The 14,189-nt window shown below is 43.3% G+C and overlaps 1 protein-coding gene across 4 annotated transcripts in view; it reads left to right on the top strand.

The window, feature by feature from the left end:
* SCUBE3 (signal peptide, CUB domain and EGF like domain containing 3) overlaps nucleotides 1–14,189 on the top strand; it is a 1,212,393-nt gene that overhangs the window by 1,136,160 nt on the left and 62,044 nt on the right. For all 4 annotated transcript variants that reach the window (XM_078644301.1, XM_078644304.1, XM_078644302.1 and 1 more), the window contains 2 exons: nucleotides 10,383–10,580; nucleotides 11,383–11,535. In XM_078644301.1, coding sequence (XP_078500427.1) covers nucleotides 10,383–10,580; nucleotides 11,383–11,535 — 351 coding nt within the window. The remainder of the gene's footprint in view (nucleotides 1–10,382; nucleotides 10,581–11,382; nucleotides 11,536–14,189) is intronic.

Below are 14,189 nucleotides of genomic sequence, written 5' to 3' on the forward strand. Positions count from 1 at the left end.
TTCTCTGCCCCAGATGTGGAATTTACCCTTTTGCCTTTACTTTTTCTTTTATCGTCACTCCTTATGCCTTTTACCATCATGCAACAGGCTTTGACCTTACTCAAATCTGCCACAATTGTTTACATTTTTCACGCCTTTGCCTTTACTTTTCCTTTTTTTATGACTCTTTGTGCCTCTTTCCATCTCACCCCAGGCTCTGCACTTCTCCCACGAACCTGATACCATTTTTTGAATTACTCACCCTCCTGCCGGTGACTCTTAACATTTTAAGTCTCAGTAGGGTGAAGAAAAAGATGTGAAAGAGCTTAACAAACGACTCAAATAAAAATTAAAGAAAAGAGGAAGAATTACAATACTTGTGGAACTCCACAGCTTTTGGAGTGTGAACACATTCTAGTTTCGAAACATTGAAAAAAAACACAGAGCTTGTGTGACTCATGAGGACATCGAGCCTTAGGCTACAATGTGCCACTGTATAACTGTCATCTTCATCTTCTATTTACTGCCATCTTGTTTGGACGCATTCACAAGGTCATATTAGTGGGCAGGAACTTACTTGACACAGTGAAAGTGATGCTATTAGGATTTTACTTGTAGTATCGAAGATGCAGTAAAGGCTGTAGGGAAAAGGAGTGCCCTTTTTATGCTCTTTACATTTCTAGGGAAATGTCTATATCCCTTTAGGCTGAATGCTGTCGTGTAGACTAACCTAGCTAGTATGAGTTATTTTTATCCTCTCAGTAACGAAAGTAAACAAAGTTTCAAATATCTAAAAAAAGTGGAAATTAACCAAAGAATTGGTAAAGTGAAGGAACCAACAGCTGTGGGAATTGTGTGCCACAGGAGAAAAGTATAATTACCAGTGGCAGCTGGTGGCTTTTCAAAGTGGTGGGGCTGGAAATGTTATATATGAGTGTAATAAGCGTGCGAGCAAAGCAATTGACCCCGTAGTGCAAAAGGATGTTGCAGGATAGTTTTGTCCCCAGAGGAAAAGTTTGAAACATATTGGTTCAAATTATGTATTTACACCACATATTTACTGAAAGTTATTGAAGAAAGGGGATCCAAATATAGTATTTTAAAGCACAATTGTGAAAAAAACATTGAACAAGTCAAACGTTTTCCCCGTCTAGTCCATATTTGCTGTTGGTTGCCCGTCTACCTCCCGCCCATCGCTGCTTGCCCTGCTGAACTGCGTTGCACAGAGCCCCTTCTCCCCCGACTCTCAGGGACGGACTGGGAACCAAAAGCAGCCCTGGCAATTTTCTCAAACCAGTCCCAGGGGAAGCACTGCCTAGCCCTGTGAGGCTGGAAATGCTTGCTTGCTGCTTTTTTAGGGCGAGGCCTCCGCCCACGTAAGTGGGAGGAGTTTCGAGATCCTAATGTTAAAGAAGAGAAAAAAAAGTATCTCCTAGGGCTTTGGCGAGACAAATTCCACACATTCCTTAGCGTGTTCTGTCATCTGGCCAGTGATTCGTCTTCGTTGTGTTGTCGTTTTAATAGGCTTGTTGTTACTAGGGGCCGATATTGCTGCAAAACTAGCCCCCACCCTTCCAGCCTTCCGTAAAAAATGCCTGATGCCCGGTACGGCCCGTCCAGCCCTGCCGACTCTGCATTTCACATTTTCTTAGGTGTAGTTTTATATAGCGCCAGCATCACCTGATGGTGGTGGAGCACTTTACATTAGCACCAGTTACTTTTTGTGTGCCGTTTTATATAGCGCCAATACTTCCTTTACAAAGGACGCATTCATTTTGGTAGACACTGAGAGATTAAGTGATTAGGTCAGAATCAACAATGTGAAGCCGAAAGCGAAAATCAAACCCTGTTTCCCACCTCCATTGTAAGCAGCTGTCCTCCTTATGCTACATCCTCTCCTACGAGGACGCCACATCGTCTCCTTACCATCGGTCTCAGTTCTCCATTTTGGGATTACAGTCAAATCCCGAAATCTCTCCGTGGCAGCCCACAGTTGCTGTTAGTTGCCCTGTCCACCTCCCACCTGTCGCTGCTTGCCCTGCTGAACTCCTTTGCACAGATCCCCTCCTCCCCCGACTCTCCTTTTCACATATTTTTTTGTGCTGCGTTATACACCTCCACCACCACCTGAAGGTATTGGAGCACTTTCCATTAGCCCCAGTTACTTTTTTGTGTGCAGTTTTATATAGCGCCACAACACCGAAGGTATTGTAGCGCTTTACATTAGCAATAGTTACTTTACACAAGGACACATTAATTTTTGTAGGCACAGCGTGATTAGGTGATTTGCCCAAAATCAAGGATGTGAAGCAGACGCCGAAACTCAAACCCAATTCACCAGCTCCACAGTGGGCAGCCTCGTCCCTTACATCACATCCTCCCCCGAAAGGTCGCCATATCCTCTCCGTAGCCTCGGCCTCAGTTTCACATTTTTTGATTACGGATATATCACTTAATTTCTCCGTTTCTAAAAACAATAAGTATTGGTAAAGCCAGTAGGTGAAGGAGCCCGAGGCCTAGCCAGCCTGCCAGGTTCTGCAATAACGCGTACTAGATGCCATGTGTGAGGCTACTGTAGGACTGAGAAAGAGAGGGCTTCATGTGAGGGAAAGTAGGGGGAACCGCAGCAGGGCAAAACAAAACTTCGCACAAAACTCACTCACCTAAGTACTTATTCCCTCCGGGCCTGGCGACGGGACTGCAGTGGCATGAACTACTAACCCACACTGTATAAAAATCTGGAAGGAAGCTGCTGGACTCCGCCCCCAGACCGCAACACACCTATCATAACAAAATAAAAAGGAGATGCTGGGTCTCGGTGAAAGAGGCAGAGGCCACTGACACACCCAGACGGCCTGCCCTACCCCTAGCCATTGAGATTAATGGAGGTCTTCCGACTCCTCCCTGGGCCATGTGAATAACGCTCAAAGTAAAAGTCTATTCTCTCCAGTACACACATACACCGCACCTACTAGTGTGTCTTCACTGCCCTGATTCATGCCTCCCGGTTGAGGAAAACCTCGCCCAGCCAACTCATGCACAGGGCCAAGGTCCATCACCCTCCACCCCTCCAAAAAAGACGAAGATTTACACATTTTTGTCACCGAGCAGCAAGTACAATTTATTGCTGGGTGCTCTGTGTTTCTTCTCACCCTTTTGTTACTCACCTACGGTGGCAGGGCGACGTCCATCTCCCCCTTAACACCAGCCATCACTGATAATTACCATCAGGGCGCTCTCTTCCCAGAATGCTCTTCCTTTTCAACAAGACTTCACTCCTCTCAACCAGTGCACACCTCCTTCTGACACCTCTTTTTCTGTGATTATTCGGTACCTCCCATCTTATTTGTTCTCTTGCTTGTCCTCCTGTTAACTCATAAGCTTGTAACATTTGCGTCATGCAATGATTCGGGCTGCGGTTCGGATGTGAGGTACTCATAGTCAAGCTCTGCTCGGTGACTGTGTCTGTGCATGTTGTTACTGGAAGCAGTGTGGCAGTTTGCAACAGAGTTTTGATTGGGTCTGCATATTTCATTGGTCACCCACTTCTCCCAGATCCACGTGCAAATGTCCTCTGATGACCATTGGATTTGTGGCTTTTCTCCTGTCCGCATTTGGGTTCTCTGCTCTCCATCGTACAGCTCTGCTCCTTCTCCTGGGTCGTTAGTTGTCCATCTTTTAGGTTGAAATTATTTTCTTGGCGATATAACATTAAAATAACACTACCACCTTGCCTTCAATACATACCACAAAATAGCTCTTGCAGGTGGACGGCAATATGGCCTCCCACCCCTTCAACAATGCTGCCCTCCACGTCATCATTTGGACACTGCCCTCTTTCCTCCATGATTAGGTAGACATAGAATTGTGCTTAGATTGAGATACTTGACAACCTCTGTGGACTGGTGTCATAGCAAATATCGATTTAGGAACATTTTCACACACCATGATTGTGGAAGGAGTAAAAAAGTAGAAGAATGTTGAAATCTTGCTGCAGACTTTGACCATATGTATTGTCCGGGTGTGTATAATAACTTGATAAAATGTTTTTGTTTTTCCTAGGAGATTTCTTATGTGTTTTGATTGTTCTTGGTGGTGGACAGAATGCTGTTGAGGAACTGCATAGTGTCATGTTGCTACCTTTGTATGAACGTACAGAGTTTCTAGTTGTTGTCTTACTCGAGATCAAAGAATACTTGGTGTAAGAAGTACTCTGTTTTCAAAGCACAACGAAAAGTGTTAAGCCAGCAAGCCAATGGAGCCTAAATCTAACTTCGGAAGACGGGTGGCTGGGTGCACAGCCTATATATAGGCTTCAAAGCTGGCCCATAGGATTTTAGTTTCAGCACAGCAGTGATGACTGTAATGTGCAATGAAAATGAGATGCCGTTTTTTGGCCAAATGAATGCTTACCCCAACACAGGCTTCCAATGGATTTAAAAAACTAAACTAACTAAAAGAACAAACTGTATCATTCCTGCTACAAACCCTCTTAATAATAGAAAAGGGAGCCATTAGACCAATATTAGAATTATGGCAGCTGAACAGATAAATACAATCAAATTTAGAATGCCAACGATGTAGGATGTGATTCATCTAAAATATGCTTATTTTCATATTCCATTACTTCATAGATATCAAAAATACCTCAAATATGGTGGTGGATTGTAACTATCATCAATTCAAAGTCCTAACTCTTGAACACAGATCAGTTCCAAGAGTTCTTATACTGTGTTTTTTTGTAGCAGCACCAAATCTAAGTCGACACCCCATAAATGTTTAGCCAAATTTAGATGAGAGTGGCTGGTAAAGGGGAATTCATTTCAGGAATCACAGACTAGTATGAACAGGTACACCTACAGAAGTCATCTCCAAAGCTGCACCATGCAAAGAAATCTCTTGTTGCATAGCAACACTGTGAGGACTGTGGCAACTCTTAATATAGAATTAAATATTAGGCTTTAAGAAACACATTCTCCTTTACAATACATCACAATCTCTGACAGTAGAAGTTATATCATCTAGTACTTATCTGATATTTTATGTACTGCTAATGTCAATAAAACAGTGGTTTTCCAGTCATTGCCCACAGTAAATAAGTGATAGTAAGCTGCAAAGAAGTAGGAGCTTTGCAATTGTAGAACTAGGGCACAATTGCTGTGGGCAGACATTTGCAAAACCGTTCCTAATTGTGACCATTATAACAGATGTCTCTCACTGGCCATAATTGGATAAACCTCGTACCTAGGATTGTTGGACTTCCAATAAAGTACAGCATACTAATCAATTTGCTGCACAAGGCACTCTGTGTTAAAAGCTTTTCTTAATTAGATGAAAGGGGAAATGGTTCATATTTTAATAGACAACACAACAGTTATATTTACTATGCACTGCGTAGGTGAGATACTGCTATACAATTGATGAACAGCATGTAGGGTCAGATATACAAAGGCAGTTCACTGTCACAAAGCCTGTGACTATCTAAATCACAGGCTTTGCGATCACTGAATGGTTTAAAACAATTTTTTTAATCCCATTTTGTGATTCGGTAAGTGCTTACAAAATTGCAAAATGGGTTTAGAAATGCATAACAAATTTCAATTTGAAAGCAGTGTATTTAGGGCATCACTTCCAAGTTGTAATTTAGAATGGTATGCATCAGTGGTCTGCAAATGTGGTTTCGGTTGCAAACACTGGTGAAGGGACCAACTCCTCAGGGAGGTGGTAATTCATTCGCAAATGGGAAGGAGTTCCCTGAGAGACCCCTTCTCCTGAGTGAATGTAAAAAAAAAAGGTTGTTTGCGCTGCAGTGGGCAATTGTCCAGGGGCTCACTGCCAACTCTTCAACAAACATTTTCAAAAGAAGTATTTGTTTAATCCACAGCCCCATTTACTGTGAGAAAAACAGGCTGCATTAAAAAAATATATATTTAAAAAGCGGTTGCAGACATGGTTGTCTACTGACCCTAGCTGGCCACCATTCCTCTAATGGCCACCAATTGGGGTGGCTTGGTGAGCAAAATAACGATGGATTAAACCCAGATCTGTGACTGGGGGTGAATGTTTTGCCATTGTGCAACTTTTCGTCCATCATCTTTTGTGTTTTGCTCACCAATTGGAGTGAGTCACAATTTGCAGCCTGACTCATGAGTAGTATTTACATATGTAGGATTGCAACCAATGTGAATAGTGGCTTAGCGCATCAACCTAATAGTACATCCGAAACAATTTGCAAAAAATTTGGTGCACAATTGGAAGCCACTTTTTGCAAATCGATTCTTATTTCCTCCGGCTCCTAGTTTCTTACTTGTAACAATAGTTCAGCAGTTTGTGAGTATTCTAGATTAACATGATATGCTTGCGCTTCCCAAATGTAGAGTAGTAGTCGAGAATAATAATAAAGATTTAACTAAATATATTATTAGCAATCGAGATCTCATTCTTGCTCATCACCATCAATGACAAACAAAATATGAAGTGTCAGGAAATGACTACAACAGTGTCATCTCAACAGCACTATTTAGTACATTACAGATCAGATAATCTTGTGATAACAGTCTCCATGAGTCTTATGTGGACTCCCGACAAGTATCGTTTGTGGCAACAGAGATGGCTACGGAGTATTGCAGGAGGGTTTTGTTTGAATGGGTGCAATGTGCTTCCTTTTCCCATCTGCATTCTTGCAAGACCCGGAAAAACAATTCTTCCAGGTCACGAACAGCACAGCTGTAAAACTGTTCTGATTATTATTTCTTGTATCTTTCACCTGAAAGTGCCATGTTTCAACTTATTAGTTCACCCTTGACTGGCGCTTTTTGGTGTCGTGATATGAGGAATTGTATCTGTCTTATTTAGAATTCCTATCTTTTGTGTTCACTCCCTTCTGGGCTTTGCGTCACCTGCTTCTCTGATAATCAAGACATCTTCCACTATGCAAGTTGAAAGTGCAAATTGAGCATACAGTAACTCGTACTTTATGGTTGATAGGTTTATACAGTGTCAACTTTTCTCAATAAGGTTCCCTGGAGTATCTAATATCAGAACCAGAGGGTAATGTTGTATTTTCTCTCCTAGTCCTTTTGTACACCTTTACTACTGTTTCCTGGAGTCCTTTTGCCTCACAGTTCATTAGTAGTTTTTGGAAATTGACGTCCTACTCAGGGCTTGGTCCAAACCCTGCACAGGGGTTTCTGTACATAGGACGATTGCCCGCTGCCATCGCCCCGCTCCTGGGGACCCCAGTTACCTTACCTAGATCCCCACCCCGGAGGAAAGACAATGTTCTCTTCTGCTAACCTAGCACTTTGGTCGGTGAACACCGCATGCCTATTGGGCCATTATTTACATGAGAAATGCAACTTATTTGCACAGGTGCCGCCTATGGTCTCAAAGGAGGCTTGAGCCATACTTGCCAAAGCTATTGCTAATATGAGAGAAGCAGCAGAGTTCACCATAGCTTGTGGGCTCGACACAACTGACTTGCTGGGCAGAGCAATGTAATCGTCGGTGGCCTTGCGGTGTCACGCCTGGCTGAGAACTACTGGCTTTTCGGGGAATGTCCAGCCTTCCCTCATGGACATGCCCTTTGATGGCTCTCACCACTTTAGAGGGAAAGCGATTCAGTGCTGGAGCGCTATAAGGACAACAGAACTACGGCCAAGTCCTTGGATTTGTCTATAGCACCTCACCAAACACAATCCGCCTTCTGCCACTTTTGTGGCCATGGAAGGGGTTTCTGGCCACATCCTTACCCTCCCATCTACCCAGTCAACACGTCCAACAGGCTTCTCAGCCTTTTCGTGGCTGAGGGCTTGGGTCTCATAGACAACTTGGGACAAGTGGCCAGCGGTCGGGTAAGTTCACCACCACTTTGGCAGCTGCTGCTTTCAAGCCACGTTAGTTTGTCCTCTGGACATCATGGGCACCCAGTGGAAGTAGAATATACCATCTCCTGCCCCACTGGTAGTCAGTAACATCAAAGTGCTGGATCCTACAGATACTCAAAAGGGGCTACTCCCTCCCTTATGTGACTACTCTAATTCCCCCTTACAATTGGTTGACGGAGGACCATTTCTCCTTGCTTAATCAAGAAGCGCAGGCTCTCTAGGCCAAGGGAGCAATAGTAAAGGTCCCTGCATCAGAAGTTGGTTATTGTTGTTTTTTTCTGCTACTTTTTAGTGCTGAAGAAGAACGCAGGGTTCATCCTATCCTAGACCTGCACCTTCTCAACCTCGTCTTGAAAAGGAGTTCAAGATGCTCATGCTCAGCCAAGTTCTGTCTGCCCTGGACCCGAGATACTGGATGGCTTCTTTGGACTAACAGGATGCATATTTCCACATCGCTGTCCTGCCTGCCCACAGACGTTACCTGTGGTTCACGATAGGCCAAGAGCACTTTCAGTTTGCTGTGCTCCCTTTTGGTCTTCACAGCACCCCCAGGGTGTTTATGAAAGTGATGTTGGTGGTTGCAGCTCATCTGCGGAGGTCGGAAGTTCTAATCTTCCCCAACCTATATGATTGGCTGTTGAAGGTGATCTCACCCCAGGCAGTTGTCTCCCACCTTCCGACTACTGTGAATCTCCTGCACTAGCTGGGATTCACTATCAAGTCCCTTTCAGATGCTCCCTTTCATCAGAACCATTGCGGACACAGTGCAGTTTCTGACCTATCCTCCTGAGGGAAGCGTACAGGATATTCAGGTTATGATTTCGATGTTTCAGCCACTATCCTGGATTTCAGAGAGACTGACTCTGAGCCTGCATCCTTCTTGTGACTCATGTCCGTTGGTATATGTGGCTTCTGCAGAAGGACCTGAAGGCACAGTGGGTGCAGCATCAGGGCAATCTCTGCAACATGGCTCAGATATCAGAGGAAACTGTAAAAGTTCTGCAGTGGGGGCTAGCAAACCACGATTGTGTCAGTGGCAAAACCCTCTCCCCTCCCAACCAGAGCTGACTGTAGTGACAGATGCGTCACTCCTGGGATGAGGCAGCCATCTTTGAGAGGTTGCGATCAGAGGACTCTTGGCTTTGTCAGCAGAGTCCGAACTCTACATCAACCTGTTGAAGCTTCAGGTGATTTTCTTTGAATTGAAAGCTGTTTTTCCTTCAATCAGGGGAAGGCTGGTGCAGGTGTTCACGGACAATACCACTGCTAGATGGTACTGCATCAAACAGGGCAAGGTGGGGTTGTGGACCCTCTGTCAAGAAGCCCTCTGTCTCTGGACATGGCTGGAATATCAGGGCCTTTCAGTGGTTGTTTAACACCTGGCGAGCTCTCTGAACGCCAGAATGGACAAAATGCACTGAAGATGTTTAGCGGATCACAAATGGCGTCTCCATCCGGAGGTCTTGCAAGGTCTCTTTCAGCAATGGGAGAGCCAAAGTTAGATGTTTTTGCCACCGCTGACAATGCAGTCAGCAGTTTTGCACTCTGGAGTATCCAAAAGGACTCTCGCTTGGAGAAGCTTTTCATCTCGAGTGGAGCTCCGGCCTCCTCTGCGCCTTTCCGTCAATACTACTCCTGCCCAGAGTACCTGGAAAATCATGAAAGACCGGGCCAAATAATCCTTGTGGCTCCGGATTGGGCATGGAGAGTCTGGTATCCCGAGCTGTTGAGCATGGCAATCTTTACTTCACTCAGGCTGCCGCTCTCAGAGGATCTTCGGTTGCATCAACAGGTGAGGGTCATGCACCCGAACCTGCGCACCCTCCTGTAGAGATTGAGCAGTGACAGTTGACAGCTTTTGACCTTCCACTGTAATAAGCTTTTGACACCCCCTCAAAACACTGTAAGGTCCAAATAAGATCCAGTGAGACTACTGTTGAAACAACAGAGGGTGATGCTTCCTGAGACCTCAGCAGATCAGACCCAGACAGGTTCCTTTTAAGCATCAGCTGTGTTGCCTCTCCCAGGTCAGCCCCGACACACTTTCTTCATATCTTAGATCACATTTTTATCTGTTTCATTGAGTTGGTGGGCTTCATATGTTTCTCCTGGCTTTTTACACTTGCCCTGGTACATTTCCAAATTAGCCCTTCGTGTCACTCACTATTTTTGTAAGAATGTCTTCTGACAAAAATATTGTTTCCTAGATATCATTTGCCACTGTGCTTTTAACAATAGACATTCCTCACACAATGTGACAATAATTTGTAAATTATATTTAGAGCACGATAATTGTCAGGCAATATTCCTGACAATAATATTGTGATATATAAGCCTGTCACTCAGCTGACCTGTCACTCATGCTTTGCTGCACATATCAGGCACCGTGATGACTTTTCACCCAAGCTGTGGGACACTTGATTTTATTCTGCTTTTAACACCCTTCATGACCCACCTCCCTGTGAACTTGCTGCTACGCTTCATTTAATTATTTCCTATCTTGTATTCTGATTACAGATCGACAGTGCGGTGGGGAATTAGGGGAATTCACTGGATACATTGAGTCTCCTAACTATCCAGGGAACTACCCAGCCCATGTGGAGTGCACCTGGAATATCAACCCACCCCCGAAACGCAAGATTCTCATCGTGGTTCCTGAAATTTTCTTGCCCTCGGAGGATGAATGTGGCGATGTTCTTGTTATGCGCAAAAACTGTACGTTTGTATCTAATGCCTTGTAGGACTTAGTTGGGCATCTATTTTGAACCGTGGTAGTCTAAAGTAGTGGCCCGAGTGTGACACCTAGTCAATTTAAGCTCAGCTCAATTTATGATTAAGTGCATTTGAAGCGATGTGTGTGCTGCAGGTGGAAGAGTAGGCATGATGTATGCACCAGTTTCAAGTATTTTGACTTCATAACTTTAAAAGCGCCCTTTTCTGGTCCTAAAGGATGAGGAACGCTCTCCCAGCAAACTATAAAAGTGGGGATGAATCGCGACGGATCATAGTAAAAAGAAATGTCAGAGGTTCGGAGGAGATCTGAGTGAGGATAAAGATAGAGGGTAAAATTAGAATGGACGGGTGGTTTGAGGGAGATGGCTGGAAGGTGGAGTGCATAGATGGAGAGTGGAGATAATGGTGGCCAGTCTGCACGGGCACAGTGAAAATGGATGGAGGTTTAAGTGAAGATGGGAGTAAGCCGTCTGATTCTTTGTACTGTTATAAAATGAAAAAATGAAGCTTAAAAAAAATAAAAATAAAAGATTTAAGTAAGGCATATAGATATCAAATAGAGGAAAGCTGAAGTAAAACAGGAGGTAGGTCAGAACGAGGATTGCTAAGGTTAAAGCGCATTTAGATAAGGACTAAGTGCAATGGGCTGAAGAAGAATAAACAATGGTATTTAAGACACAAAAAGGATGAGTCAAGTAAGAATGGATGGAGCGCAGATAGAGAAGGGATATAGGTTTACGTGAGAATGAAGGGAGGATATAAATGTTCTTTGCTTTATTTGCAGCGTCTCCTTCTTCAATCACAACCTATGAAACATGCCAGACCTATGAACGTCCTATTGCCTTCACTGCCCGATCCCGCAAACTTTGGATAAACTTTAAAACAAACGAAGCAAACAGCGCCCGCGGCTTCCAGGTTCCTTATGTGACATATGATGGTAATGATTCCACTTTTGTTTACAAAATTCGTTCTTAGTATTTTTTGTAGAACAGTGATGCCCATCCATTTCTCACTTAATCCTCCCTAAAGTCCACTTCCTTTTTACATCTGTGTTGATCCTGTCTGTCATCATTATGCCTTCCCATTCTCTCCTTACATTGGCCAAATGTCCAAATTATTTATTACTATTGCGTGCTCAGTACAGGCCATCCATTTTGTAGGACATATCTTGCAAAAATGAAACACTATAGGAATATATCTGTAAGTGGAGAAAAAGTTTGGAGAGGGCGTTGAGGCATAATAGCAGAAGGGCACTATAACAGAAAAAAATAAAGGAATATATTTTGAATAGTTTGCCACAGTAATTATTCCTGTTGGGAATATGCTGCAATAGTGATATTTTCTTATAAAATCGTTCCTCAAGCGAATCCATCGTGGCTGTATTACTTGTGCAACCTGTAGGCCTACATCTTAGGACCCCTCACTGATAGTCAGAAACGTAGAATATTCCCGCCCATGTGCTGGGACCCTGGAGCACTTTCTTCTAAATGTCAATTCGTAGTTGGAGGTAGACACCTCAATGCCCGTAGTCCAGCGATAACTCCATAAACTATAAGGCAGACCAGCTTTTCATGCATTTTTCTAATTTAGAAAATAGGTTACTCAGTAACGCAGTAAGTCCACATTGCAGTACCTAACTGAAGGCAGTGCTGAACACTCTCTATAATGACCCTCTTACCTACATTAGGGAGAAGGAAAAAGAAGGAAAGGGTGCCTGTAGGTCAAACTTACAGAGGCGGCTGAGTGCAGTACACTGTTATAGTAACAAGCCAGCAGCTTCCTTTTCCTAGCATGCACTGTACTGGTTGTTTTCATCACTGCTTCAGTTCTTTTTTCAGCTTGTTCTGGGTGGATCTCAGAACACTCTCTGGGTTTCTTTACCAATTTCTGTCCTCAATATTTTCTATAAAATGTAGATGTTTTGTGCTTCATTCTACATACTTTTAGACAATTAACATCTTTCACAAATCTTTTCCTGCTAAGAGGGAGTTTTTTCGCTGAAATACTGTCTCTCTAAGTGAAATGTCCCTCATGTGGGCAAAAAAGGCTTATTGAGACCCTCACACTATTTGTGTGGTATGTCATCCTGTTCTGCAATGCATTCTGTTCAAAAAGAGAGCATTTTGAGAAAAAGTGCGCTTAAAAACAGAGAGAACATTCGCTTCAGGGGGAAGCTTGAGAGCATGTGAAAAGAAGAAGAAAAGAGAAAGCTTAAAAAAAGGACAGAAAGCGGGCTCCCACATCTGAAACTAAACCATCTTGGGAAAAAGACTCCTACAGAGGGAGATCTAAAGAGAGAAGGAGGAAAAAACATTACCACCCTCTGGTCACTACCGTCATACCCAGGAGCACCGATCAACGTCAACTAAGGAGTCAACACAAACCTGCTCGCCGTCGAGAAGTTCAAAGACAGCACCACCGAAGTCAACTCTGGGACTGGAGGTACTGTTGATGGTGCGTCAAGACCGACATCTCCTCCACAGAAAACGGTACCAACTCCACAACCGCTGACAGCAAGATGCTTGATGGTTGAATATTCAACACCGAAGAGACGCCAACAGTCAACATTAAAGAGTTCAGCTTCCATAATATCTATGTCAAGATCACTGTCGAGACAGACACCTGACATCGACAAGATCAACGTCAAATCACTCTGTTGCTTCTATTTATTAATTTCTTCATAGCCACAGCATCAGGTCTAGCAGGAAGATTCACATTCATAACCTAGACAAGGAGTTTCCAACTGGTCAATCGTGAGCTACCAGTAGCTTGTTGTCTGTCTGTTGAGTAGCTCACTGCCTCTCCTTTGAGTCTGGGAGTATGCAGCTGCGTCCCTCCTGATTCAGCATTTTTAAGTTATTTGCACTTGTTCTGTGATACAGGCAAAGGTGACAAAACTAGCACACACACCACCCTCTCCTTAAATATACAATTCAGCTGCCTTGGATTGACGCCTGACCATAAAAAATGTGGCAGGTTGAAGTACACCGTTTGAAAACTTTATCCCTGAAAAATATTGCCTTCATAAACTTTCATTTCATTAAACTCAGTGTTAAATATTTTGAGGGTTAATATACTTAATCCAAAACACATATTTGTCAGAGTTGTACTGCTCTTATTTTTTCTTTTTTTTAATCTTTATTTCTCTCCTTTTTTTCCTCTTCGTCTTTCTTTCTTTCTCAGTTTTTCTTTCTATGTTGTTGTTTCTTAAATTTGTATCTTTCTCATCTTTCTTTCTCATCTCTTTCTTTTTCTCTTCATCCTTTTCTCCTTTTTCCTTTCTTTTTTCTTTTTTTCTCTTTCTTTTGTTCTCTTCATCTTTCTTATATTCTATTTCTCTTCAACGTTCTTTCTCTCTTGCTTTCTGACTGCCTCTTCTTTCTCCGCCTACTTTCTTGTAGTCCCTCCTTTCTTTCTTGCTGTCAAATTTTCAATCTGTTTCTTTGTTTCTCACCCCTCATATCTTCTCTTCTTTGTTCCTTTCTTGCTTTCTCACTTTCTTCCTTTTCTTCTGCCTTCAGTCTTTCCTTTCTTTTTCTCCTCCCCCCTCTCTTTTATTATCTCCGTCTCAAGTTTGTGCCTTATCTTTAG

This window comes from Lissotriton helveticus, chromosome 5_1 (assembly GCF_964261635.1).
Source record: "Lissotriton helveticus chromosome 5_1, aLisHel1.1, whole genome shotgun sequence".
NCBI classification, from domain to species: Eukaryota; Metazoa; Chordata; class Amphibia; order Caudata; family Salamandridae; genus Lissotriton; species Lissotriton helveticus.